This window comes from Giraffa tippelskirchi, chromosome 2 (genome assembly GCF_054371585.1).
Source record: "Giraffa tippelskirchi isolate mGirTip1 chromosome 2, T2T-mGirTip1v1.2.pri, whole genome shotgun sequence".
Lineage (NCBI taxonomy): Eukaryota > Metazoa > Chordata > Mammalia > Artiodactyla > Giraffidae > Giraffa > Giraffa tippelskirchi.
In genome coordinates, this window is record NC_137276.1 from 1,191,050 (window position 1) to 1,218,789 (window position 27,740).

General features: G+C 60.0%; 1 protein-coding gene across 2 annotated transcripts in view; it reads left to right on the forward strand.

Moving 5' to 3' along the window:
- Positions 1–85: 85 nt before the first annotated feature.
- The window catches only part of STK32C (serine/threonine kinase 32C), a 73,920-nt gene continuing 46,265 nt past the window's right edge, over positions 86–27,740 (forward strand). For both annotated transcript variants that reach the window (XM_081572890.1, XM_081572891.1), the window contains exon 1: positions 86–498. In XM_081572890.1, coding sequence (XP_081429016.1) covers positions 237–498 — 262 coding nt within the window. In that variant the 5' untranslated portion in view covers positions 86–236. The remainder of the gene's footprint in view (positions 499–27,740) is intronic.

Sequence of the window (27,740 nt, forward strand, 5' to 3'; positions counted from 1 at the left end):
CCTCGCTCCGCCCCGGCTCCTGCTTTCCGGCCCCGCCCCCAGATAGCTCCGCCCCGGCCCCTCCCCGGCCCCGCCCCCGGCCCTCGCAGTCGGCGGAGCTGACCGGGCTGCCGGGACCCGGGAGCGCCGAGCTCGGGGCGCAAAGCGGGCGCTGCCTGCCGTTCCCGCTCCCGCTCCCCGCCTGGCAGGCGGGCCATGCCCCGGACTCCGGCTGCGGTGCGCACTCCGGCCCGGCCATGAGGAGCGGCGCCGAGCGCAGGGGCAGCAGCGCCGCGGCGCCCCCCGGCTCGCCGCCCCTCGGCCGCGCGCGCCCCGCCGGCCCCGACGCGCCCCCGGCCCCGCCGCCGCCCGCAGCCAGCCAGCCCCGAGCCCGGGACGCCAGCGATGCCCGCGCGCAGCCGCGCCCCCTGTTTCAGTGGAGCAAGTGGAAGAAGAGGATGGGGTCCTCCATGTCGGCGGCCGCCGCGCGGAGGCCGGTGTTTGACGACAAGGAGGACGGTGAGAGGGCCGCGCGGCGGGGACCTGGGGAGCGCCCTGGGCCCCGCGCCGCCGGGGAGCCCGCGCGCTCTCGCCCGGGGGCTGCGGCGGGAGGGTTTCCATGCGTCGGGGCACCAAGGTTCCCGGGGCGGGACGGCGTCCCGGGGCGCCTCGGTTTCCGAGGAAACTCGCGGACCGTGCCTGCGGTGCCCACGCGCGTCCCCATTGTCCAGCCGCGGCGCAGCGGGCGGAGCAGGCCCTCCAGCCGCAGGGAGTGAGGGTCGGTGGCCCCCACTGCAGCCAGGGCGCTGTGTCTGCGTTTTCCTTTACTGTGCGATGCGCGCGCTCGGTTGCCCCTCTGCACCTGAGGGGTGCCGAGTTCGCCAAGGGAGATGCCCGACCACAGGTGGCGCGGGGCCCGGCCCTCGGAGTTCTCAGTGCCGGCGACCGCGCCGCGTGGCTCCGGGCGTGCCCACCTTTGCACTCAGATGTGTGATGGAAGCTTGCCTTTGTGCAAAAGGCTTCCCTTTTGGGAACTAGTTTGCCCTCGGGTCCCCCTGCAGATAAGGCTAGTGACCTGGAGTTGGACGCCGGTGGGAAGCAGGAGACCGAGGCAGGCCTGCGGGCACGCCTCCCTGAGTCCTCCTGGGCACAGGGCCTTTCCCTTAGCACCCCCGGGGGAGGTGGCAGTGCCCACCCCTGAGCACCGTGACACTTCCACAGGCAAGCATGCAGCTCTTCTCTCAGATGTCATGCAGATAAGTTAAATGCTATAAGATGACACATTTGATTTTTTTTGACATTTTCTTAAAATAGTCGAAATATGCATTTTTCATTTGTAGGCAGCCTGCAGCGGGTAGGATGGATCTTTTATAATTTTAGAGCACAGCTTAGCCAAGGAGCCCAAGCTATTTATTTCTGATAAATAATTTAAGCATTATAGGAAATTACAATACTATGACCTAAGGCCAGTGTTGGAGAATGTGCAGCCTGGCAGCAGTCCTCACAGAGGGAAGGGGAGCCTGCCGCCCGGCGGTGTGGGGGCGGTTTGGAGGAAGCTGGGTTCCAGTGAGCCGGGTCGTGGTCAGCAGGGAGGGGGCATGGGTGTCTGGACACGGCCACGGGGCGAGGCGTTCAGGACCAACCACACCTGCAGAGTGTTCTGGGGAGACCTGTCTTTGTGTTCCGAACTTCAGGGCGCAACTTACTGCTGGGAATGTTTCATATGTTGCATGTTTTTGAGTGTAAATATTCTAAGTGCAGAAAGCCCACAGTGAATTAGGAAGGAATCAGGAGGCAGATTGCATCTAGCTCTGGCTGCAGGGGCAGGATCCGAAAACGTCTGAGAAATACATCTGATTTCAGGACTTGCCAGTGTCAGCCCAGAGCTGGCCGCTCTCTCACGTCTTTGCATTTTGCTCTCCAAGGCAGAAAATGTGGGCAGAGGGGCACCGATGTAGTCCAGTGGCTGCTTTCAGCTTTGAATGGTAGAATCTTACTACCTGTTCTGAGTATTAGGTTTCAGAATCCAAGGAACATTAAAGAGGCAAAAAGAGCACAGAATCCATCTATGATTCTTGAATCTGATTTGAGAATCGTTTCACACGTTTCCCCCCTCCCCCGTCCCCATTCACCTGAAGCAGGACAGCAGAGGTGCTGGCTATTCTGGGCTTGTGCAAGTGGGAGCTGGCTTCGGCAACAGGTGCGCGCTCTTCAGCACACGTGCCTGTCAGTCACTCGCCCGTCCCTGGGCATGGTGGCTGGGTCTCCAAACTGAACACCTCAGGATGAGGCTTAGCTGCGCTTTGTTTGGTGAGATTAGAGGGCCAGGACTGACCCTGGGTCTGATCGCTGTGGATGCGACCCTGGTGGGCGGCCACTTTGTTCCACTGTCATCGTCAGGGTGCACACGGCTCGGGGATCATAGTACGTGTTTGCAAAGAAAATGTGTGCAGGTTTTGGCCTGAAGGCTGTGGGTTTATTTACGTGGCAAGAGCGGGCTTTGGAAAGGAGGGGGGCCGGTCTTCCAGGAGGGCAAGGCTGCGCCCCACCTTTCTTTCAGGCTGTGCAGCTGTCCTTCCCAGACAAGGTCCCACACTTCCTCGGCCCCGTGCCATGTGAGCCGAAAGAGGCGCCGGTGCTGTGCTGAGGGCTTGCGTTTACTGGGACTGCCCGGTTGCCATGGTGATATGAGACCTTCCGATGAATTTTTTAGATTAAAACACCCAATTAATATATCAAATTTGGTATGCAGAGAAAAAGGAAAAAGAAAATAAGAGTGCAGTTTAACGGCGTGCCAGGTAGATTCCAACTGAAAAGCAGTTGTGACACGTGGGGCCCTGAACGTCCCATGTCCCCGTTAACCCCGAGGTGTCTGAGCCCATGATCAGCAGGTGCTGGGCCCTGTTCAGAGTCCTCTGGGCCTCCTCCTCACACCAGGGCCCCTTTCCCTCTGCCCGCAGCCCCACGCCTCCTCTCGTCCTGCCCTCGTGGCTTCAGGAGCAGTTGATTCAGGGGTGGACCTTGCGGGGGCCTTCAGTCCTGCTGCCCTGCCCAGCCTGTGGTGTGCTGGTCAGACGCCCTCATCCCTCTTGTCTGGATGTCTTCCAGCACCTTCCCCCAAGCAGCTGGGTGACCAGTAGCCCCGGGGCACCTCCCTTCTCAGCAGTCTGGCTGTTCTAAAGCCTAACGTGGGATTAGGTTGCAAGTGGGGAACAACTGGCCATCAGGGAGGTTTGCCTTCACCCAGAGGCCTGGAACTAGCGGTTCCCTGGGGGCGGCCGAGTGCCGGTCCCCGGCACGCGGGGTGGGCTGGGCGGCAAGGCGGGACTTGGGGCTACTGGAGTCTCAAAACCTTTTACAAAACTTATAAAACCTTTTTTAAATTATAGAGGGATTAAAGTGTATAAATTTGTGAAAAGTTTAGACTTTCCCAAAATTGTCCTAAATAGGAAAGCCGAGGCTTCGATAACTTCAGCAGAAAGGCCTCTGAGTGTACGTCTGCCCCAGCCTCTCTCTATGCACTCACACGTCAGTCGTGTAGAGACACACTTTATGGCTTCGGTGCAGAAATGGGATCGTGCTCCATTTATGGGTTTGTCTAAACCTGCTGTTTTTACTTAGCGAGGTGTCGTGACATCTCATCTATCTAAAGGATGCCTTGTTGGCTAAATTTCCAACGGCTGTTCTCAGTCCTGTGAATTAGACTCAAAGGATGCTCTTAAAAACTGTGGGTGCCTCCCTGCCCCGAAATCCAGGTTGGATTTGTTGGGGGGGGGCTGGGGGATGCTGGAGCTCGGGCATCAATACGTAAACGACTCAGCAGCGAGCGTTCTTGTGCGTCCATCGCTGTACACGTGGCATTGTTTCCTTAGGGTACATTCCTGGGCATGACACTGCTGAGTTGGGAGTGCTCACGTAGGGCAGCTTTGTGCATCCGCCAGCTCCCTGGGGACGAGCAGTCCTGGGACAAGCTGCCACTGTCCTGGGTGCTTATTACACGGTGGTGACCCAATGGGTGTGGCTGCTGCGGGTGCTGGGTGCCCGGAGAAAGAAGGAGGTGGGGAGATGGGTGTTGGACAAGGAAACATGAATATAATGAACACGGGGGGCCTGAGGAGAGGGAAGGAGGGAGGGCCTGCCCTCAGAGCCCACGGAGGTCCTCCCGTCTCATCGTCACTGCCTCTGGTTGTTGGTGACGTCTTTACTGTTTGACCACCTGAAAGATTGTATTACTGCTTTGCTTGCTGCTGAGGTTGGTCATCTTTTTCTTTCCACGTTTGTGTTCTGCTTTCCTGAATCTCCAGCTCCTAGCCTTGCCCTGATAAGAGATGCTTGTTTGATCCCTGGGTTGGGAAGCAACCCACTTCAGTGTTCTTGCCTGGAGAATCCCATGCACAGAGGAGCCTGGCAGGCAGCAGTCCGTGGGGTCACCATGGACACGACTGAAGTGACTTAGCACGCACGCACGCCTGCGCCGAGCCTCCCGTTGGGCTGTTTGCTGCCCTGTGTCTTTCCATGGTTCCGAGCGTAGAAGGGCCCTGGGGCGTCGTTCATCTTTCCGTGCTGCTGGGTTTTTCTTCCATGTGCTAATTTCTGTGTGGTCGGATTCATGCAGACCCTCCTTCCTGGTGGTTTTCTGCCTTTGTGTCCAGTTAACACCAGTACGTGATGCTCATTCGGTTTTAAAAACCTGCACTTTCTTCTAGTGCTTCTGTGGTTTCACTTTTTACGTTGTGACTTTTGGTCCTTTTGGATTCACACTGGAGGCAGCGAGAAGGGCTTTTCCTCCCGCGGGCCCTGCTCCTGCTTAGACTGGGTGCATTCATTGCCTGTTTTTGTTGAATTGTGAACAAGGTCTTTGCATCCGTCAGGTTCCGCACTGGTTGGTGCTGGTACGAAGGAAAATTTAACTTTCAAAGATGTCTGTCCTGAGTGTGCTTTTCTGCTGGGGCTCCTTATGGCTCTTGAGTTGATTTTCCCAGACTTCCTGGGTGGTCGGTCAAGTCACTTGCCAAGAATGACTTGGTGACTTGAAGATGTGTGCGCCTGCCCTTCCTTGCTGTGTGCCCAGAGCTGGGGGCAGCGTGATGCGCGGGGCGGGGTGTGCTGGGCTGACGGGCCTGTGGTTCCGAAGCGTCAGTCCGGCCCCATCACTGAGTCCTTGTCCAGTGGTGCGTGAACCTGACTTATAACAGGTGCCTCTCCCTGCCCTCCAACCCTGGGGAGCGGGGCTGGCCGGGGCGGTGGGGGCAGCTCTCTGTGAGGCCCAGGCTCGGGCTGATGGCAGTTCACCCCCCTCCCACACAACTCGGGGGCCTTGGTGGCAGAAGCGCGGTGGCTGCAGACCCTGGGGTCCTCTACCAGCCAGCGGGGGTCCCTGGGCTCCCCCGCGCAGGATCGGGTGTCCTGGGGGGGCCGTGGGGTGGCCCTGAGCTTGCCGTGTCCCCGAGGCCGACGAGGCTGGTCCGGGAGGGACCGGGGACTCGCTGTCGTGCTTTCCTGTAACAGATGTCGGCTCTGCGCGTCTGTCCATCTGGCTGTGTGTTTGAAACGCTAAAAATAAGTTGCTTTTCTTTTAAACATTTAACCACCCGTCTTTCCAGTTGAGGAGTGATGCAAGGATGCGCGGCCGGTGAGCCTTGTCCGGGGCTGCTCTCTGAGGATGAGCCCTCCCGAGGCCCCAGGATGAGGGAGGCAAGGCTGCGGCCCGGTGTTTGTTGGGAGCAGGGCCGGGGCGGCTCAGAGGAGCTTCCCAAAGTCCCTGGGACCTTGTGAAAGTGCAGATTCCTATTTGTCGGGCCTCGGGTAAGGCCTCTGGTGAGGCCTCGGGTTCTGTGTTTCCATCCAGCATCCCACCCACCCCCGGGAGGGCAGCGGTGCTGGACGCAGAGGGCCCACTCTGGGTGGAGGGCTCGGTGAGGATCCAGCAGGCGGGATAGTGGGGTGGGGGTGGGAACCGGGGGTGTGGTCCTGGGGCACGAGCCCCGAGGCACGGCGGGCACTGGGGTGCTGCCCGCCCTGGCGCTCCGCTGGGCGATGCCGCTGGTGATGGGCGGTGCCTCGTCTGGGTGCGGGCTGGCTCTTCCTGCCAACGGAGCCCTTTAGTTTTGCTCTTATTCCTGTGTTGCTCTTTTTCTCTGGTGTCAACCACGTGGACACACGTATCCGGAGCAGCAGTAGCGCTTTGGATCCTGCATTTGCAGCCGATGCCACAGCCTGACCTTCTTCCTCCCATGATGAGCACTCAGGCCCCGCTGACTCCCACCCAGCCTGGGGGAGGGGTGTTGCCAGAGGCGGGTGTCTCAGGGCTGCGTCCCCCGCCCCGCCCCGCTCCGGCCGCTGTGTCCTCTCGTCCAGGCTGCACTGACAGTCCAGCCCTGCCGCGGGGGCTGCCCTGCTCCAGGCCACCGCAAACAGAGCCTTCCTGGGGCCCCAGGCCAGCCCTGCCCGCCTCCCGCCCCCAGCCCAGTGGTTCCCCGTTCAGGGTCTGTGCCCCGTGGCCTTGGGCCAGATTCCCCTTTGGGTGGGACGCTCAGAACCAGATTTGGCGTTTGTCCTTCTGATGTCACGTTTCCTGTCCGAGCAGAGTTCTCCTCCGGGTGTGTTTCCCTGCCTCACTCCGCCGTCTCTTGATAAATCGAGGGAGAGGGGAGACTTCGGTGACCAGCATCTCTACTAGCTGGTGAGACTCCAGTGGCTTTTGGACCTTGCTTCTCCTGACAGCTGTTGGCACGCTTCCTCCAGCCCCGTCCCTGCTTCCCTGAGGGGGGCAGGTGGTCACCCGTCACCCTCTCTAGGCCTCTGTCCCGCCCCTGGGGTTGGACGCACGCTGACTGGAGCCCTGGAGGGCACACTGGGCTCCTCTCTCTTCCCTAAACTCTGGCTGTGGCCAGCATGCAGAATTACCTTAATGCTCAGAATTTGAGACAGTTGGGGAGAAGCTGCAATTAATAACATTATTGTTATTTTTAAAAACCAGGATGCCTGCTTCATCAAACTGTTTTCTCATTGACCTGAAATCTCTTACTTAGAAACCAGGGCACTGGGCAAGATCAGAGTGCCCCACCCAGCCCCCAGGTCACTCCCCCCCGCCCTCCACGCCCCGGGTGTGACTGCGAGTGTGTGGTGGCCTCCAGCACTTGGCCCACGCAGGCCCAGCCGAGTTGACGCCGTGCAAACCCGGCCTAGTGTTATTTATGTCCTGAAGCCAAGGAGATGGTGTGGGTGTGCGTCCGTGTCGCCCCCAATTTGTTAAAAATGGGAGCTGAGCACGCTCGGTTTCTGGGGTGCAGATGCTCTGTGCAGCCCTGTCTGCCAGGCGGGACCTGTCCCTGATGCCGGGGACGTGCCGTGCTGTGCGGGCTGGAGTCGGTTGGGCTTCTCAGGCACAAGTCCCCCCTTCCCGCTCCCGCCCCACGCAGGGTCCGTGGGGCCGGGTGCCGGTTCCCAGCCTCCCGCCTCAGACTCGGGCCCTGGGAGCCAGGAGGGCGACCTTGGCCCTGGCTGCTCACCCCAGGACAGTCTGTTATTCGCGGGTGTGTGCCCAGTCGCTTCAGTCGTGTCTGACTCTGCGGCCCCACGAACTATAGCCCCTCAGGCTCCTTGTCCATGGGACTCTCCAGGCAAGGATACTGGAGCGGGTTGCCATGCCCTCCTCCAGGGGATCTTCCCAGCCCAGGGATCGAACCCAAGTCTCTTACGTCTCCTGCATTGGCAGGCGGGTTCTTTACCACTAACGCCACCTGGGAAGCCTGTTTGTTCTTTATTTCTTATAGTAAACAACCCCCAGACTCAGTGACTTAGCAACAACTACTTATACTGTTTTTCCTGATTCTGTGGCTGGGAATCTGGGCGGGTCACCCGCTCCCCGTGACGCCGGTGGAGCGGCGCCCCCGGGGCTGGCGGCAGGCTCAGCGGGAGTCTTGTCCTGGGGGGGGTGGTCCCTGGGGTCTCAGCTCCTGTGGGGCGGCTGCCCTGTCAGTTATCTGTGACCATGTACTGCGTTGCCCCCAAACGGAAACGGAGTGGCCGGACGCGGCGACCTCAGCGCCTCGTTTTGGGAGCCGGTCGCTCGGGGGTGGCCCGGATCAGTGCCGCGGTGGGCCCTGGGGTCACGCGTGTTCGCATCGTCCCCGCTCCTCCTGTTTCCTTCTTAGCCTTCGTGTCAAGGTCACCTTGTGCTTGCGGAGTCGTCCTCTAACTCCTTAGGCAGACGGCGCGGGGCTGAGAGGAGGGAAGGAGGCAGACGGGAGGGGTGAAGAGTCACGAGCCGAAGGAAGGGTGGACCCAGCACCCTCGTCGGTGCCCGGCTAGTGCCCACTGGCATGGCCCGGCCTGGCGGTGGATCTGCCTGGCTTTGATCCGGAGGGGCAGGTGGGCAGCCGTGGGGCAGTGGCTGCCGTCCGGGACAGGACACTGAGCAGGGGCCCTGGGCGCTCTTCTTGGTGGATCTAGAGTCGGACGGGGGTCCTGGGCCATGTGGGGCCCGCAGCACTCAGAGCTGCAGCCAGGAAGGGGCTTGGTCCACGCAGAGCCCCCGGAGCTGGAGCTGGTGCAGACCCGGGGGCTGAGGGGGGCGTGGGGGAAGGGGGCGAGAATTTGGGGTCAACGCCTGCTGTCCCCCATCCAGCATCTCCGACCTCACCACATCCACTCAGCCGTGGAGCGCCGCGGACCCGCTCCCGCCCGGAGACGCGCTCCAGTTTGGACGATAGGTTATGCGGCTGGCCGTCCCGCTGCCAGACACCGCTGCTCGCTGATCTTTTATTCCTTCTAGCTTTTTATTATATAATGAAGTGACAAGAGAAGGATTAAGAAAGTCAGTGTCTTATGTAATCTCAGCGCTAAGATAACCATTTGTGCTTTTTCACACCCCCTTCCAGTCCATACTTGAATACACACGGAACATGTATGACTTTTAAAGTGAACTTTATTTAGAACATTTTTAGCTTTTCAGAAAATTTACAGAAAAGTTCTGAAGGTGGCACAGAGGGTTCTTATACATCCCACACCTAATTTCCCCTGATGTTAATATAGTACATTTGTCATAACTAGGGAGCCAGTGGTGAGACAATATTGTACTAGTCAGGGTTCTCTAGACAAACACCAGACAAATAGAAAAATAACGTGTGTGTGTGTGTGTGTGTGTGTGTGTGTAAACACACGTTTTTGTTGCTCAGTCCCTCAGTTGCGTCGGATTCTTTGCGACCCCGTGGACTGCAGCACGCCAGGCCTCCCTGCCCCTCACCGTCTCCCAGAGCTTCCTCAAACTCATGTCCATTCCATCACTTGGAATTCCTTGGCACAGAAAATTTGTGTGGTCTTCCCAGTTGCTTTGTTATTCACTCACTCGAGCCCTTACAGACGCGTGGATTTCTGTTCTATGCTTTGCGTCACAATCCAGAACTCCTGTGTTTTGCGTATTTTCTGCTCGGATTGGCCAACTTTGGCTCCTGGCCGCTTGGGCCTGCTGCCCTCACTGTTTTCTGTCTTTGCTTTTTCCTGAGCACTTCCTTACTTTTTTGAGTCTAGAACATGCTCCAGACTCATTGTGTATTTCCCAGCCCAACCCTAGAATCAGCCGGTTCTCCCAGGAGCCCAGGTCCTTCTTCTGGGTGGGGTGTCAGAAACCAAGATCTGGGTGCTGGGGGTGCTCACCCTTCCTGGGAGACAATGACCTTTTAAAGCACAGAGCTGTACCCAGCGCCCTCCTCAGCCTCAGGCCCAGACTCTTGACCTTCAGGAAGTCTGCACAGGCCCCGAGCAAGTCCTTGCCCTGTCCCCTCCTAACCCAGGGCCCCTCCACCCGCACTGGGGCATGGACAGTCTGTCTCCAGGCCTGCAGGGAGGCCTGTCCACAGTCCCAGCTCTGGGTGGGGGACAGTGGCCTGCAGGTCTGGCTCCGGGGAATCCAGGGCTGTGCCTGAGCTGTGGCCTGTGCCCAGATCACGTTTCGTAACTGTTGACACGTGATGGCACAGGCTCCCGGGGATGGATGGGCATCAACCAGTCGTTTTTGTGTCCCCAGGGTGGAGACTGATGCCAGGCATCCAGAAGACACTCGCCGTGTGTCTAGGGGAGAGTAAACAGCCTGCTTCCTGCTCCCGTGTCAAGAGCTTCCCCGATGCCCTGTCCCTGCTCGTTTGCTCCCCGTTTTCACCAGAAGTCCTGAGGGTGCTGGTCCGCGCGGGCGCCTCTCCCCTGGACCTGCGGGCCAGGATTTGTCCCTCGGCCCCAAAGCCCTCGTGAAGCTCCCCTGCACAGGGGGAAGGCTGACGCCCTCCCAGCTTCCCTCTCTCCCAGGACGCCCCTGCCCGCCTCGGCCTCTCCTCCTGGGCTCCTGCCCCCTCCTTTCCTTTCCTGCCTCGCTCACGCGGACGGTCTCGCAGTTTCAAATACCATCCATATGCCATGCCTCCCAAGTTCCTCTCCAGCCAGGACCTTGCCTCCCACATTCCGGGCTTTTCTGCCCAGTCTCTGTCTCGTGTGTCATACGTGTCTCCTTCAGCACGTTCACGCCCGCACCCCTGCAGTCTCCTCCTCACTGACTTCATCCTTCCAGGTGCCCTTTGACCCCTCCGCACTTGACACGCCCCCTCCCCAACCCGGACCTCACATGGCACCTTGGTTCTGCCTTCCAGAGCACCGACTGCCCACATCCCCACCCCCGCCCCACGTGCCCCGAGCTCCCCGCCCTGCCCCTCCATCCCGAGGTAGCAGCCAGGCTCACCAACCCCAACGCCTGCTTCGGGGGCCCCAGGGCTGAGAACTCGAAGGGTACCCGGGCTCGGCCTGGGGTTCTGGGTTAACCTGTGTGTGCATGTGAGCATGAGCGTGTATGGGAATGTGTGTGCCTGGGGTGTGCACACCATGGCCGGGCTCACAGGCGCTGCCCTGGCTGTCCCCCCTGGTAGACCCCTGGCCCCCCTTGTGGACCCCTGAGCCCCCTTGTGGACCCCTGTCCCCCTCTGTGGACCCCTGTCCCCCCTGTGGACCCCTGTCCCGCCTGTGGAACCCTGGCCCCCCTGTGGACCCCTGTCCCCCCTGGTAGACCCCTGGCCCCCCTTGTGGACCCCTGTCCCCCTCTGTGGACCCCTGTCCCCCCTGTGGACCCCTGTCCCGCCTGTGGAACCCTGGCCCCCCTGTGGACCCCTGTCCCCCCTGGTAGACCCCTGGCCCCCCTTGTGGACCCCTGAGCCCCCTTGTGGACCCCTGTCCCCCTCTGTGGACCCCTGTCCCCCCTGTGGACCCCTGGCCCCCCTTGTGGACCCTGGCCCCCCTTATGGACCCCTGAGCCCCCTGTGGAACCCTGGCCCCCCTGTGGACCCCTGTCCCTCCTTGTGGACCCCTTTCCCCCCTGTGGACCCCTGAGCCCCCCTGTGGACCCCTGGCCCCCCCTGTGGACCCCTGGCCCCCCTGTGGACCCTGGCCTCCCTTGTGGACCCCTGGTCCCCTTTGTGGACCCCTGTCCCCCCTGTGGACCCCTGGTCCCCCTTGTGGACCCCTGAGCCCCCTTGTGGAGCCATGGCCCCCCCTGTGGACCCCTGGCCCCCCCTGTGGATCCCTGTCCCCCATGTGGACCCCTGGCCCCCCTTGTGGATCCCTGAGCCCCCTTGTGGAGCCGTGGCCCCCCCCGTGGCTCCCTGGCCCCCTGTGGACCTCTGGCACCCCCTGTGGACCCCTGGCTCCCCCTGTGGACCCCTGGCCCCCCTTGTGGACCCCTGAGCCCCCTTGTGGAGCCGTGGCCCCCCCTGTGGACCCCTGTCCCCTCTGTGGACCCCTGTCCCGCCTGTGGACCCCTGGCCCCCCTGTGGACCCCTGGCCCCTCCTGTGGACCCCTGGCCCCCCCGTGCACCCCTGGCCCCGTGGAGGGGCAGGTGCTGTGGTGCTGGCTCCCTGGGGGTGGGCAGCTCTCCCGGGCGACTGTCTCCCTGCACGTTGAAGAAGCAGCAGCGTGGTCGAGGCCCTGCGAGACTCTCTCTCAGAGGGACCCTACAGTCTGCTGCAGGGGAGCCTGGGGTGTTGAGCGAGGCCCGGGGTTTGTAGGGGAGGCAAGGCCAGCGCCTGACCCGTGTGCAGGCTCTGCCTCTCTGCTCTGCTGGGACGGCAGTGGCCGGCGACCCACGTCCCTCCCACTGCCGGCGTCCGGCTCACGGGGGCTGTAGCCGAGGAGTGGCCATCTCGGGCACACAGGTGGACCTGGAGCCCACGCGGGCTGCACCTGCCAGCTCCGAGACTGGGGGCTCCGTGCAGAGCGGCAGGTGAGGTCAGAGCCGTGGGGCGCTGTGCCGCAGGCTCGGGGGCTGTGTTTGCTCAGCACAGCTTACCTGGGGGTCGATCACTTCCCAGGGCAGGGGCATGTCCTGCCTGCCCTCTCCCTGGGGTGACTCTCATCTTCAGGCCCTGGGGGTGCAGCCTTGGACTGAGCATCGTAGGCTGAGAAGGCGAGGGACCGTGGTCACCTGGAGCCAGGGGGTGGCCCTGGCCTTGGACCCATGTGGATGTGTCCAGGGGAATCTCAAGAAACCTTTACAGAGTGAACTCAAGTCATTTTTAATTTAAAAAAAAAAAAGGAGCAATGCTCCGGAGAGTGTAGGTTCGCTCGTGTGCAGATCGTGTTAATTGAAAGGTTCAGGAGGAGGTTGTTAATTACTCTTTTATCAGCAGCGTCTTCTCTCCCAAGGGCACTCACGTCCCGTCTTGTCTTGTCAGTGCAGAAAGGAAGTGCCCCCGCCCAGGGGACGGACCTCAGAGGGAGTGGGTGCCTCTGCCCCGGGCTCGGGTGCGGCATGTCTGCGTCCCATCCCCGCGTCCTTGGCGGCCAGTCTGGTCCTGTGCTGCGAGGTGGGAGCCTGTCTGCATTTCATGTCGTTCCCTTCGGTCCTCAGTGATCATTCTGGGAAAGGAGACGCTTTTAATCTGGGGGAAGTCCAGTTTTCCACTCATTTCTTCCTTTAGGGTTTGTTCCTTTTGTGTCCTGTCTAGAAAACAGTTACCTAACTCGTGGTCATAAAGACTATTTTTCCTTTCTTCTAGAGCTTTTATGGTTTTACTGTTATTTTTTTTCTTTTGTACAAAAAGCACATATCATTCCCCCATCACAAAATCGGGTGGCCGTATTATAGGAATGAAACCAGATCAAAGACATAAAAAGAAAAACTCGCCATTTATACTGAAACCTACCAGACTCCTGGAGTGGAAATGAGCTTGTCTCTACTAGAGTTTAATTCCGTTGCTTTTGACTCCAGAAAGACCCCGGTGCCTTTCGACAATGGCCAGGGTTTTCCGTATTTTCCCACAGGAAACCCATTCCAGATTCTCACCGTTTCCACTGAGGTCTGAGAAGGGAAACGGAGTTCCGGTTCATCCAGTGGTCACTTGTCACCTCCGGTCTTTAGTGTGGCCACTTTCACGTTTAAAGGGTCGACGTGGAGGTCCTCCTGCCACGCTGTGGTCATTCTGTTGCTGCTGTTCACGCTCCACTGCAGGCTGCTGCTTCTGCTGCTCAGAAGCCAGGCCGGGCCCGGTCTCTCTCTGCTCCCTCTCCTGCGTCCCTTCTGCTGCTCAGAAGCCAGGCCGGGCCCGATCTCTCTCCGCTACCTCTCCTGCGTCCCTTCTGTTGCTCAGAAGCCAGGCCGGGCCCGGTCTCTCTCCGCTCCCTCTCCGGCGTCCCTTCCGCTGCTCAGAAGCCAGGCCGGGCCCGGTCTCTCTCCGCTCCCTCTCCTGCGTCCCTTCCGCTGCTCAGAAGCCAGGCCGGGCCCGGTCTCTCTCCGCTCCCTCTCCTGCGTCCCTTCCGCTGCTCAGAAGCCGGGCCGGGCCCGGTCTCTCTCCGCTCCCTCTCCTGCGTCCCTTCCGCTGCTCAGAAGCCGGGCCGGGCCCGGTCTCTCTCTGCTCCCTCTCCTGCGTCCCTTCTGCTGCTCAGAAGCCAGGCCGGGCCCGGTCTCTCTCCGCTCCCTCTCCTGCGTCCCTTCCGCTGCTCAGAAGCCAGGCCGGGCCCGGTCTCTCTCTGCTCCCTCTCCTGCGTCCCTTCTGCTGCTCAGAAGCCAGGCCGGGCCCGGTCTCTCTCCGCTCCCTCTCCTGCATCCCTTCCGCTGCTCAGAAGCCGGGCCGGGCCCGGTCTCTCTCTGCTCCCTCTCCTGCGTCCCTCCCTGCCCCTTCCTCTCCCTTCTTCTCTCCTCTCCCCCTCCGCGGTCTGATGTCTGTGTGATCCAGCACCGCTTGCTGAGATGATCATCCTCTCCCCAGAAACGCCCTTGGCATCTTTCTGGAAAGTCAGGTGAACCCGTACTCGTGGGCCTGTTCCCGGCTCTGTTCTGCTCCGATGATCTATTTGTCTGTCTTTACACCAATGCCACACCGTACTGACTATTGTAGCTTTACAATGGGGCTGAAAGCAGATGTGTTTGCCCTCCAACTTTGTTCTTTTTCCACTGTGTTTTGACTATTCCAGATTCTTTGCCTTCCTCTGTACATTTTAGAATCAGTGTATCAGTTCCTAAAGTAAGCTGACTAAGATTTTGATTGGGATTCCTTGCAACTTGATCACTTAAAAAAGAACGGACTTCTTAACATTTTGAGTTTACCAGTCCAGGAACATGGTACTTCATGCATTTATTCTGATCTTCACTTTCTGTCAGCATGGCTTCAGAGTTTTCATTGTGCCGGGGTTGCAGGCATATTTTGTGTTTTTTAAAAATAAATTGTTGTATCTTGACTGTATCCCATAACCCTGTGGAACATACCTATGCTAATATCTTGTCCGTAGATTTCACAGGGTTTTTCTATGTTGCTTGTGAATGAAGACAGATTTACCAGCTTTATGCTTTTTCACGCTGTCTAGACGTCCAGCACAGTGCCGATTAGCGGTGCTGGGAGCTGGCTTCCTGGTTGTCTTTGTGGTCGTAGAGGGAAGGTGTCCAGTGTTTCACTGTTAAGTACGGTGTCAGCTGGGCTTTTTCGGAGATTCCCTCATCAGACTGAGGGAGCTTCCTTCTCTTCGTTGTCTGCTGAGTTTTTGTTTTAAAGTCATTAATGGTTGTTGGATTTTGCCAAATGCTTTTTTGTATCTGTGGAGATAACTTCTTTATTCTGCCAATGTGGTAAATTGCACTGATGGACTTTTGAACAGAATAGTCTCACAGTATTAGGTTCATGCTTAGATATTGCTGAATTCAGTTTGCTGATATTTTGAGGCGAGTCCAGTGGCTCAGTGGTTAAAAAAAAAAAAAATCCACCTGCCAATGCAGGAGCCGCAGGAGACTCAGGTTCAATTCATGGGTCGATAAGGTCCCCCGGAGCTGGAAACAGCAACCCACTCCAGTCTTCTTGCCTGGAGAATCCTGTGGACAGAGGAGCCTGGGGCCTGCAGTCCATGGAGCCGCAGAGAGTCGGACACACTGACGGAGCACGTGCAGCGTCTGGTTTTTATGTTTGCCCGCACTGTGGGTGTTGGCCGAGAATTTCCTTGCTGGTGATGTCTTTGGCAGATTTATGCCAGCCTCGTCAAATGGGTTGGAGGTATTCCCGCCTCCTCTGTTTCCCGTAATGTCTTTGTGAGGTTGGTGTCGTTTCTCCGTTAAACCTTTGCTAAATGTCACCAGTGAAGCCACTGGGCCTGGAGCTTTCTTTGTGGGCAAGTTTCAAGGACAAGTTCGATTTCTTTGACAGCAAGGAGGTATTCAGCTCTCCCGCTTCTCCGCGCGTTCGTTTTGGTGTTCTGTCTTCACGGGGTGGGGTTCGTCCCTTGCGGAAAGTGCTTTTTCTCCCCGAGTCCGCAGTGATGCCTCTCCTCCGTCCCTCGTGTCAGCGTTTTATGTTCTCTCTCTTCCTGTCTGTCGGTCACCATGAGGAATGATACAACCTCCGGCCTGCTGGGTGGTCTGTTTCTTCCTGTCCTTCTGCTGGTTTTGCTTCGTGGGTGTGTCTGCTCCGGATGCATGCGCGTTTGGTGCTGCGGTGTCTTTGGACGACTTGAATCTTTATCCTTATGACACGTCTGATGATGTTCCTTGGCTCCAAGTCCACTTTGTTGTTAACGTGGCCGCCTGGTTTCTTTGGTTGCTTTTTCTGTGAGCAGCCGTTTCCTCCCTTAACCTCTTTCCTCTGTACCTTTAAGGAGGAAGCGGTTTCTTTATAAATAGCACTTGGTTGACTCTGGCTTTTTAAATCCAGTCTGGAGATGCCTGCTTTTTAGAAGGAATCTTCATGCATTTACTTGAATGTAATTGTCGATATATTTAAGTCTAAAATCTTGCTATTTTCCCTACTTTTCCATTTACTCTCCCCATCAATTAATTGTTTATCATCACTCTCCTGTGTTATGGGCTTCTCTGGTGGTGCTCCCGCCAATGAAGGAGATGTGGGTTTGACGCCTGGGTCAGAAAGATCCCCTGGAGGAGGACATGGCAACCCATCCAGTCTTCTTGTCCGGAGAATCCCATGGATAGAGGAGCCTGGCGGACTGCAGTCCATAGGGTCGCACGGAGACTGAGCGACTTAGCACAGCACCCCATCTCCTGTTAGAACATAAGCCCCTTGAGGGGAGGGGCACTGGTTCCTGAGACCACTCCCCTGTCCTGGGGAGAGGCGGCCCCAGGGCTGCAGCTCTTGGGCTGTTTGCCTGGATGGGAGAGGCCTGGGTGGTAGCAGGGTCTACATGGGGCGGCAGCGCCCAGCGCCTGCACCTCCAGCCCACCTCCTGGTGTGCCTGTCCCCTGCCTGGTGCAGCGAGTGAGGGGGACCCTGGCCTGTCTGGGTGGTCTCGAGCCTCGTTTGGTCCAGGTCACCTCTTCAACGCTGTATCGCTGGGTTTGTGAGGTGCCTCCCCTCCCGGGGGCAGCAGGGGCTGGAGGCCGCAGGTGCCCCAAAGTCCTCAACAGCAAGTCTCCGAATCTGGAGAATCTGAGGCAGGGAAGGGCCCGCCTGCAGCTGGACGGCCGCTGGTCTATGCCGCTGGCTCCGCGTGGGGAGGGGGCTGCACCCTCGGGTCCTGTGGGGGGCGGGGGGGGGCGGGGCCTGCTGGAGAACCCCTGTCCAGGCTTCTCCGGCTGGGGGGAGAGCTGTGCCCCTGGCCAGGTGGCAGGCTGCTCCCTCTGGACCTGGGCGGTACGGGCACTCCCGCCTCCCAGCCCCTGTGCGCCGGCCCCCTGCCCTTCAGTGAGCATCGCCGCCCATTTCAGGCCATGGGGAAGTGGCCCCCTGTGGGGGGCAGAGGACGTGGGCACCTGGACCCGGGGACCCAGGGCAGGGCCAGCGCCTCAGCCTCAGCCTCGGGGGCGGCTCCGGGCCTGAAAGCGGACCCGCCGCGTGGTCCCTTACTGGTCCCCTGCCCTCTGCGGGGACGCTGCGCCTTCCCCAGTGACGGGCACGAGCAGTCGTGTCCCTTCCGCCGGCTCAGCTCCGTCCAGACTGGCAGCCGGTGGTCAAGGCATTTCACTGGTGGCCTCTGGTCTCATCATGGGTCACCGAGTGGTCACGGTGCCCCTGGCTGCCTCTGCCTGATGGTCACGGACTTTATTTTGTTTCTCTCGAGGGGGGCTTCGGTGTGCCCCCAGGACAGGAACTGTTCTCCCGACCGCGAGCCCGTAGCCCTCCGCTAAATAAGCAGCTCGGGTTCTCAGGCACCTTCGCCCCGGAGCTGGCTCACACGGCGTGGACTCTGCTTGGGGGCGGCGGTTCCTGACGCCTGCAGAAGGTGACACGGGGGCCTCTTTGGTCCCAGCTGGCGCTGGGGCTCCGCTGGGCGGGAACCGCGTGGTGGGGCAGGGGTGGCGCGAGTCTGCTTTTCTCGGCAGCGGGGCGGGTGGTCTGTGGAGCCCTCGTGGTGCAGCAGTCACAGGCGCCTCCAAGGCCGGGCGTACGGGGTGCCTGTGTGCCCAGTGGGCGGCCTGGCCACAGGGCACGGCCCCTCCGCGGCTCGGGGGGCGGGGGCCCTCCCTTTCCTGCACCCCCTCCTCGGCTCGGATGGCCACACGGTGGGGAGCCCCATCTGACGCTCCACTCCTCTCGCTGGGGCCTGGGGATCCCGCGGCCCCTGAGCCCAGCCTGCAGGGCCCCCACCTGTGAGGGTTGCTTTCCTCGTTAGTGGCCTGTGGGAGCTGTGTGACCAGGTGCGGGCTGGAGGCACATCCGTCCACGAGGTCGTGCTGTCCTGGGAGTCATCTTCTCGGAGGAAGATTTTAATTTCCTAAGACGGTGTTTCCAGTACTTTCCAGACCGGGGCCTGGGAGTGTATTCCTGCGCTGCGTGAGACCATTTTTTTCTTTAAAAAGAAAGGCTATTCACCTTGAGCATCAGAATCATGGGTCCAGGCCCCCGAAGACGTGAGCTGGCAGATGGTAGGGTGTCTGGTGAGTAGGGACAGTGGGGTGACTTTTATATCTTATTTAAAAGGCACTTAAAAAATAAACGGAGACGTGTAAGCAGAAAATAGGCCATACTTTCATGTCTAGGTCACCCTGTTGACATAAACAAATAATTCATGTGGGAGGGTCAGACGTTAAAACTGCCCGAGGACAGAAAGTGGAGCGTGAGGGCCTGCATCACACACCCGCGTGCGGGGCTCTACACGTGTGCGGCCGGCGTGGAGGTTCTGGTTTACGTGAACGGATCAGCACGTGCAGGGCATTCATTCCGTGCTTCTCCTGAAGCTTGATGGTGTCCGTCTGGTTTTAATGTCTCCACAACACCCTGTCTTCCCGCTGTGTCCGAGGGGTGTCCCCAGCGCCCCGTCATCCGGGGCTGCTCCGGTTTTGCAGGTGGAGACGCATTTCCGTGACTTCGTCCGTGTGGACGTCACAGCCGCAGCGAGTGCTCCTGACCCTGCTGGGTGTTGCTAACGGTTTCTGGAAGGGCTGGTGCTCACAGGGCCCCCCGTAGGGCTTGCGGTGAACCAGCCTCCCCGCGGTCCCAGCCCTGGGCGCAGGCCCAGCACTTCTCTGTGGAACGTGGGTGGGCGTTGTGACGATGGGACCTGGGGTCCATCCCGTGTCTGCTTCCGCGTCCATGTGGTGCGTTCCCGTTGGGGCCTCTGCGTTCTCTGATTGACTCTCTCAGTCATTTGTACCAGTTTGTTTAAGGAAATTAACCCCTGGTTTGGTCATATTGATCACAAGTGTCTTTCTCCACTTTGTAGTATTTTGGTTTTTAAAAAATTTGTTTTTTTTCCCTCTATAAACAAGTTTCCTGATTTCTATATGATTATTTTTATCCATCTGACAACAAGTCTTTGCTTTGTGGCTTCTGGGGTTTGCTTCCTTTTCGGAAAGACCTCTCTTGCTGATAAATTATGAACAAATTCACCCACTTTGCCCTGGAGCCCTTCCATGGGTTTACTGTGTGTGTGCGTGCGCACGTGCGTGCATGTGAGAGAGTCTCGAGGGTCGCAGGCCAGCAGGTAACCGAGGCTCTCAGCCGCTCGTCCAGCGGAGGGTGCTCTGCAGACCCGAGGTCTCCTCACAAGATGACGCCTGTGAGGGTCGCAGGAGAGGCAGGCCGCCTGCGTTCCTGCAGGTCAGAGGCTCAGGAGCCGCCCCAGCACCCGCAGCCCGCCGCCTCCCTGCCTGGCCTCCAGCTCTGTGGCAGTCACTGTGCCTGCCTCTGGGAGCTGGGTGGGCTCTGGTCCTGGAAACCACAGACCTGAGCGCCCCCGAGGATGTGGACTCCCAGCTTGGCTCCCTTCGCTGACTCTTATTTTTGGAGCATAAAAGAGAACAGAAGTCTCATGTTCTGTCTCGAAATAATATCTTTCCTTAATTCTCTCCAGTTTGGCCAAAAATAGACCCACCCCTTTTCCAGGATGATAATCCAGCCTCTTGAGCTGGGAGGGTGGGAAGGGGCCGGCATCTTGGCCATTCAGGGCGTGGCTGTGGCCCCAGGACCCAAGGGCAGCTGCTCTGTGCCATGGGGGCTCCTGAACCGCACCCCGTCACCCAGGAAGCCAGCCCCGGAGCAGACCGTGTGTGCCTTCCTGTGATTCTTAGACGGCGCACTGGATCCTATTTGAACGCCTGGGCAGCAGCTCAGGGGAGGGCGCTGACCCCAACCCGGGCTGGGCGGGCGGGGGAGGCGCACATCTGCAGGACCCTGGGCTCCAAAGCTGGTCCCAGCCCCTCAGCTCTGGGTGTCTCGTGACTCTGTTTAAAACTCACCTTCCTGCATCTTTCCTCGAACACATTTTCCTACTGAATTTGTACTGTTCTCTAACTGCACCTCCACCTTCTAATTTGCTGTGGATTGGAGAAGTTGGTGACCGAAAATCTGGTGTGCAGAACCTGGGGTGAAGGTCTGGGTGAGACGGGCCGAGGCCTGGGACGGGCACCTGTGTTCGCTCCTGTCGGCTCCTCACGAGTTCCTACCGCACCCCCGGGGTCTGTCTTCACTGACGCCTGTCCACAGAGAGGCCAAAGCCCCGGGGGATCAGGGCCTGGAGTTCCCGGTCAGCTCCCCTCTCCCCGCCAGACTTAGAGCATTTTGTTCCTCGCAGAGCTGCGGGGCAGGAAGGCAGGGACCAGACAGGACCGGGAGATTCTGGCTGGGGGCTGACGCATCTGTGCAGGGGCGGGTGGCCGGAGCGTGTCCTGACCCCAGAGAAGGCACAGGAGGTCCGCCTGACCTGGAGTCCCGGGTGTGGTGAGGTGCTCGTGGCCACGCGGACGCCGGGTGTGCAGTGGCCGGGATGTGACGTTGTGGGCCCAGGAGCCGGGAGTAGAAGGAGTCCAGACTCGGATGCTTCTGGGGGCGCCGGGGCTGTCGACGCCCCTGTGATCAGGTCCCGACAAAGCGGCTGCTTTGCATCGCCTGCTCCTGGCGCCCAGTCTAGACGCTCCAAGACCAGGGCAGGCGGTGACTGCCCCCGAGGTTGGACCTGTCATGGCCCGACACTCGCCCCCCCTTCCCCGTGGGCTCCATGGGGTCTGCCCCGCGTGGTGGGCACGCAGGCCTGAACCTCCCTGCCCCCCGAAGGCTGCTGGGCAGGCACGGGGCAGCACCCAGGACAGCGTCCGCTGGGCCAGGCTCCCCTCGGTGCCCGGGAGCCTTCAAGGTTTGAGCGGCCGTCCTTGGTCCCAGGAGCCGTGACACACCCATCAGGACCCTGCCGTGTGTCCTCAGGGCTGGGGCCCGGGACTGACTCATTTCCAGGGTCTCCTCTGGTTCGCCTCCCTCCCCCCCACCCCTGCTGCAGCTGCCCCTCCTCAGCTGGGATGCCCTTGGAGGAGGGCAGGGCAGGCGACTCAGCCTCGGGCCTGGCCAGCAGCGGCCCTGGGGCTGGAGGACCCGTGTGCCCACCAGGCTCTGCCCTGGGGTGTCTACCGGCCTTCCTGCCTGGCCCAGCACTCGCCCTGCGTTTGCCCAGGTTTATTTTGCAGACAGGCCCGTGCTGGCGGGCTTGAGCGGGCCCGAGGCCTGGGGCACTCATCTGGGCGAGGGGTGGGGGACACTCTGTCGCCAGGCCCCACACGGCCCCCGCCTCAGGTGAGTGTCCCTCGGGTGGGTGCCCCTCGGGTGGGTGTCCCCCGGGTGGGTGCCCCCTGGGTGAGTGTCCCCCAGGTGAGTGTCCCTCGGGTGAGTGTCCCTTGGGCGGGTGAGTGTCCCCTGGGTGAGTGTCCCTTGGGTGAGTGTCCCCCGAGTGAGTGTCCCCCGGGTGAGTGTCCCTTGGGCGGGTGAGTGTCTCCTGGGTGAGTGCCCCTCGGGTGAGTGTCCCTCGGGTGAGTGTCCCTTGGGCGGGTGAGTGTCCCCTGGGTGAGTGTCCCTTGGGTGAGTGTCCCCCGAGTGAGTGTCCCTTGGGCGGGTGTCCCTCGGGCGGGTGAGTGTCCCTCGGGTGAGTGCCCCTTGGGTGGCTGTCCCCCGGGTGAGTGTCCCTCGGGCGGGTGAGTGTCCCCCGGGTGAGTGTCCCTCGGGTGAGTGTCCCCCGGGTGAGTGTCCCTCGGGCGGGTGAGTGTCCCTCGGGTGAGTGCCCCTCGGGTGGCTGTCCCCCGGGTGAGTGTCCCTCGGGCGGGTGAGTGTCCCTTGGGTGAGTGTCCCCCGAGTGAGTGTCCCTTGGGTGGGTGTCCCTCGGGCGGGTGAGTGTCCCTCGGGTGAGTGCCCCTCGGGTGGCTGTCCCCCGGGTGAGTGTCCCTCGGGCGGGTGAGTGTCCCCCGGGTGAGTGTCCCTTGGGTGAGTGTCCCCCGGGTGAGTGTCCCTCGGGCGGGTGAGTGTCCCTCGGGTGAGTGCCCCTCGGGTGGGTGAGTGTCCCTCGGGCGGGTGAGTGTCCCTCGGGTGAGTGCCCCTCGGCTGCCCCCTGGGTGGCTGTCCCCCAGGTGAGTGTCCCCCAGGTGAGTGTCCCTCGGGCGGGTGAGTGTCCCTCGGGTGAGTGTCCCTCGGTTGAGTGTCCCCCGGGTAAGTGTTTCCTGGGTGAGTGTCCCTTGGGTGGGTGAGTGTCCCTTGGGTGAGTGTCCCCCGGGTAAGTGTCCCTTGGGTGAGTGTCCCCCGGGTGAGTGTCCCTTGGGTGAGTGTCCCCCGGGCGAGTGTCCCCTGGGTGAGTGTCCCTTGGGCAGGTGAGTGTCCCCCGGGCGAGTGTCCCCCGGGTGAGTGTCCCTTGGGCGGGTGTCCCTTGGGCGGGTGAGTGTCCCTCGGGTGAGTGTCCCTCGGGTGAGTGCCCCTCGGGTGGATGTCCCCCGGGTGGGTGCCCCCTGGGTGGCTGTCCCCCGGGTGAGTGTCCCCCGGGTGAGTGTCCCTCGGGCGGGTGAGTGTCTCCTGGGTGAGTGTCCCTCGGGCGGGTGAGTGTCTCCTGGGTGAGTGTCCCTCGGGCGGGTGAGTGTCTCCTGGGTGAGTGTCCCTTGGGCGGGTGAGTGTCCCTTGGGTGAGTGTCCCCCGGGTGAGTGTCCCTTGGGCGGGTGAGTGTCCCCCGGGCGAGTGTCCCCTGGGTGAGTGTCCCTTGGGCAGGTGAGTGTCCCCCGGGCGAGTGTCCCCCGGGTGAGTGTCCCTTGGGCGGGTGTCCCTCGGGCGGGTGAGTGTCCCTCGGGTGAGTGCCCCTCGGGTGGATGTCCCCCGGGTGGGTACCCCCTGGGTGGCTGTCCCTCGGGTGAGTGTCCCCCGGGTGAGTGTCCCTCGGGCGGGTGAGTGTCTCCTGGGTGAGTGTGCCTTGGGTGAATGTCCCCCGGGTGAGTGTCCCTCAGCTGAGTGTCCCCCGGGTGAGTGTCCCTTGGGCGGGTGAGTGTCCCTTGGGCGGGTGAGTGTCCCTCGGGTGAGTGTCCCCCGGGCGAGTGTCCCCCGGGCGTTTCTTGGGTGAGTGTCCCTCGGGTGAGTGTCCCTCGGGTGAGTGTCCCTCAGCTGAGTGTCCCCCTTGTGAGTGTCCCTTGGGTGAGTGTCCCTTGGGTGAGTGTCCCTCGGGTGGCCCCACAGGCTGGTAAATGCTTTGTCACCTCTCGTCTGTAAAATAAGCCGCTGTGCGGATTGTTCATGTTAAATATCTGCTTCCGTCCAGAGTGTATGCAAATGTCTTTTTCCAAGAAAAGGACTGAAATAAAACCGTGTGCTTACTGTGAGGTGGGATTTAAAATAGCAACTTGCCTGAACAATGCTGCGAGGCTTCTATCTATCCAAACGCAGCCTGGGGCCGGCGCTTGACGGAGACGCCAGCTGCCCTCTGAGGTGAGCCTGCCTGGGGGTCAGCAGGCCCCAGGCGTGGAGGGCCCCCGCCTGGCGCACCAGGCCCTCTGCCCCTGGGGGCGTCCTGCCACCGAGTCCCAGCCCGGTCAGCGTCACAGCCCCAGGCGGCCACACCCAGCCATGAACCAGCTGTCCTGGGGAACCCAGCTCTGGGCCTGCGGGGCCTTAGCCCACAGGCAGAAGCCGCCTCCCACGTCTGCTCCGGCGGCCGGGGGAGCTCTGCTCTGCCAGTGTGCCCCTTCCACTCTTGCCCCGTCCTGCACAAAGGCCCCTCAGGGTTGCAGACCCGCGCAGCCCTCTCCTGGACGCCAGCCTAAATGCTTCATCTTACGAACGGTGGGATCCCCTACGCAGTCCCAGAATCCCACGGATCTTGAAGAGTAAGCCTCTGAAGCCCAGTGGCTGGTCAGGGAATCCACCTGGGGCAGAGCAGCCCTGCTGGCCGGGGCGGGGGCGGCTTGTGGTTCATCGTTCACTCCCTCACTTGTTCACTGTCTTGCACACTCACTCATTCACTCGCTCACAAGCCTCCCTTCAGTGCAGAGGACCTGGCCTGGTGCAGCGGAGGCTCCTCGCTGAGTCCCCACAGGGGGGACCACCATCACCCCAACCTGGATCCACCAGAAGCTCGGGGACAGACCGCTTCCTCTTGGACGGGAGGCTGCCCTCTGGGTGAGGCCCTTTAGTGAACGCAGAAAGTGGATGTGGAAGTCGCTGAGTCGTGTCCGACTCTTTGCGACCCTGTGGACTGTACAGTCCATGGAATTCTCCAGGCCAGGATGCTGGAGTGGGTAGCCGTTCCCATCTCCAGGGGATCTTCCCAACCCAGGTATCGAACCCAGAAAAGCACCGCCCTTCCACACCAGTGTGTTTGAAAGCTATCGAACTGGTTTGCAGTGAGGCCCAGGTGACTCGTAGGATAATATTAACTGATGATGAGTGGCCCCCGCCCCCGTGTGGCGAAGCCGGCGCCCCCCGGGTGGACAGGCAGCCTCGGGGCTGGCAGCTCCGATCCGTGAGCCGACAGTCAGGAGCCAGAGCCAGACGCGCTGCTGTCAGCTCAGCGAGTGGCCTCTGAGCCTCTGGGGATGAACCAGCCTGTCAGCCAGCCTGGGGCCCGGCAGGCAGGCAGGAGGCGGGTGCAGGTGCGCTCTCAGCGGAGCAGGCAGGTGATAAACAGCCGCGAGGCCCCAAGCTCACCTCCACAGGCTTCTCCCAACACCCCAGCCTCAGGGCTCAGCGGAATCTTCCCATAGCTCAGCCCCTGCGGGATCCCAGTGGAGCGGTTCCATGCAGGACGTGGCTGTCAGCCCTGGGCTGGCGCTCCATCCAGACACTGTGCATGTACACTCACCAGACACACGCGGGCACACACGTGCTCATGCACACCACACACGGGCACACGGGTGCACACATGCTCATGCACACTCACACAGATGGGCTCACAGGCACACGCGTGCTCATGCACACTCACCACACGGGCACACGGGTGCACACGTGCTCATGCACACTCACACGCATGGGCTCACAGGCACACGCATGCTCATGCACACTCACCACACACAGGCTTACAGGCACACACGTGCTCATGCACACTCACCACACACAGGCAGACGGGTGCACACGTGCTCATGCACACTCACACACACACGGCACGTGCACCCACTGACACATACAGACAGCACACACCTGAGTGCATGTCTTCACACAGGGACACACACACAGGTGTGATCTGAGTGCATCCTGGGGTTCCAGAATTAAAGTGCCAACTTCTCCCATTTTATTCAGGTTTCAAGGGATGCCCAAAAGAAGACCAGTGCCCTGCACCCAGCATGCTGCTCCTAAAGGGGGGTTGAGCCCCTGGTTCAGCTGGCTCGCTCTGCCCAGACAGAGCCCAGACACGTGTGTCACTAGCCAGAGAAGCCGCGGAGTGGGGGGGCGTCAGGGGGCCTGGGGCTGGGCTGGAAGGTCCCAACTGTGCAACCTACTGGGGCGCAGGCTCCAGGACGGGGTAAGTGGGGAGGGCGGAGAGTCTGCCCTGAGGGCGGGGCTGGTGCAGAGGCTGAGCACTGCGCTGTGGGATCGCCCAGGTCGCCTTGACGGAACAGGGTCTCAGAGCCAACCCGCTCCTGCATGGGCCGGACGGCCAGCTGAGATGATCCCAAGGCATCAGGCGTGGGAGGCATTTGCCAGCCCCCGCCCTGGCTGCCCTCTGCCAGGGCGCATCGGTGAGTGGCAGACACAGCAGCTGCAGCCGACTCCCTTTCCCCGCCCCGGGCTGGCTGCTCACGGGTCGTGATGCTCCCGTGGTGTCCATGCTCCGGGAGCCCCTTCCTGCCGGCTGAGCCCACCCCAATACCCCTGTCCCCCAAAGCCAACTCCCCAGCCCCACGGTGAACTAGCCCCCCGTCCTGAGGCTCAGGCTCTGACCTGTGACCGTGGGCAAGTTGCTCAGCCTCTCTGATCCTGTCTCCTGCTCTCTGACAGTGAAGGACTCTTCCCTACAATATAGTAGGTTGGGTACCTAAAACTCCCCTCTACAAAATATTCATAGTATGTATTCGTATGTTTTCACTGAGCTCTAATTACAGGAAAGTGCACAGAGCCGAGGGGCTCAGCTGATGGTTTTGACAAGAGTGTCCAAGCCTTGTGTCTGAGTCCGGATTCAACCTTTGCACTGTTCGGGGGCCTTCCCCCACCCCGCTCTGCTCCAGGCGGCTCCCACCACCCCCGAGGCACTCGCTGGCGCTCTTTCTGTCACGACGGATTAGTTTTGCCTGCCCTTGAACTTACATAATCAGAGCCATACCCGATGTGTGCTTCTGAATCTGGCTTCTTTCCTTCAGTGCAGGATTTGAGGGATTCATCCATCTTGTTCCGTATCGGTAGTTTGTTCTTTTTTTAAAAGAAAATTGCTGAGTGCTGTTCTGTATTGTACGAATATAGCTCGATTTCCTTATCCAGTCTTCTGCACATGGGTTCTTGGATCCTTTCCAGGATGTGGCTGTTAGCAATGAGGTTGCAGAGAACGTTCCTGTGTAGACATCTGCTTGGTTTCTCTTGGGTAAATATCTAGGAATGGAATTGCTTGGTGGTACAATCAGCGTACGTTTTACTTTGTGAGGACGTGTGAGGAGTGTTCCACAGTGGCCCGCGGGGCTCCGTTCCCAGCAGAGCGTGTGGGGTCGGCCGTCCACGTCTGGGCGGCCGCTGGCGTGTCGGTCCGTCCTGGTTGCTGCGGCGGAGGCGGTGGTCCGTCCTGGTTGCTGCGGCGGAGGTGGTGGTGCCCTGTGGGGTAGTTTACATCGCCTGGTGGCTGACGGCGTCACCTGTCCTTCCCTGGCTCTTTGACTTCTGTATAGCCTCCCCTGAGAGGACGCGGCAGAGACGTCTGTCCACGTCTTTGCCCACTTTTACGTTGCATGTTTGCCATTTTATTACTGATCTCCTAGTGTTCTTTATATAATCTGGTTACACATCCTTGGTTGGAAATGTGTTGCAAATACACCTCCTAGGTTTGACTTTTCATTTGGTGGTGGTGACTTTTAAAGAGCACACATTTCAAATCTCAACGAAGCCAAAGTTATCCATTTTTTCTTTTATGGTTGGTGTTTTCGGCATTACATCTAAGAAATCTCTGCCTCTCTTTAGGTTGCAAAAATATTATCCTATTTTTTTTCCGAGAAGTTTTGTACTTGCAACATTTGTATCTATGTCTGCAGTCCATCTAGAATTACCTGGGGGTGTTTTACAAGATGCGGTCAAGGTTCACGTTTTCCTTGATGGCTGGTTGGCGGCTCTGGGTCCTTTGTTGAAAGGCAGATGTTGAGCTCAGGCCTACATTAGCACTTCTGGCAAAGACCAGTTGGCATGGGCGGTGCCAGCTGTTTCTGAACAGCCTGTCTGTCCTTTGCCCGTGTGTCTGTCCTCACACCCACTCCACAGTCTTCAAACCAGATCCAGTGAGGCCTCTAAACTTGCTGTTTTTTTAAAGAACTATATTGGCTTTGCTAGATTCTTTCCATTTCCACATAGATTTCAGTACTTGCCTACTAGTTTCTATTTTAAAAGCCTGCTGGGGTTTTGACTGAAATTGCACTGATTCTACGGATAAA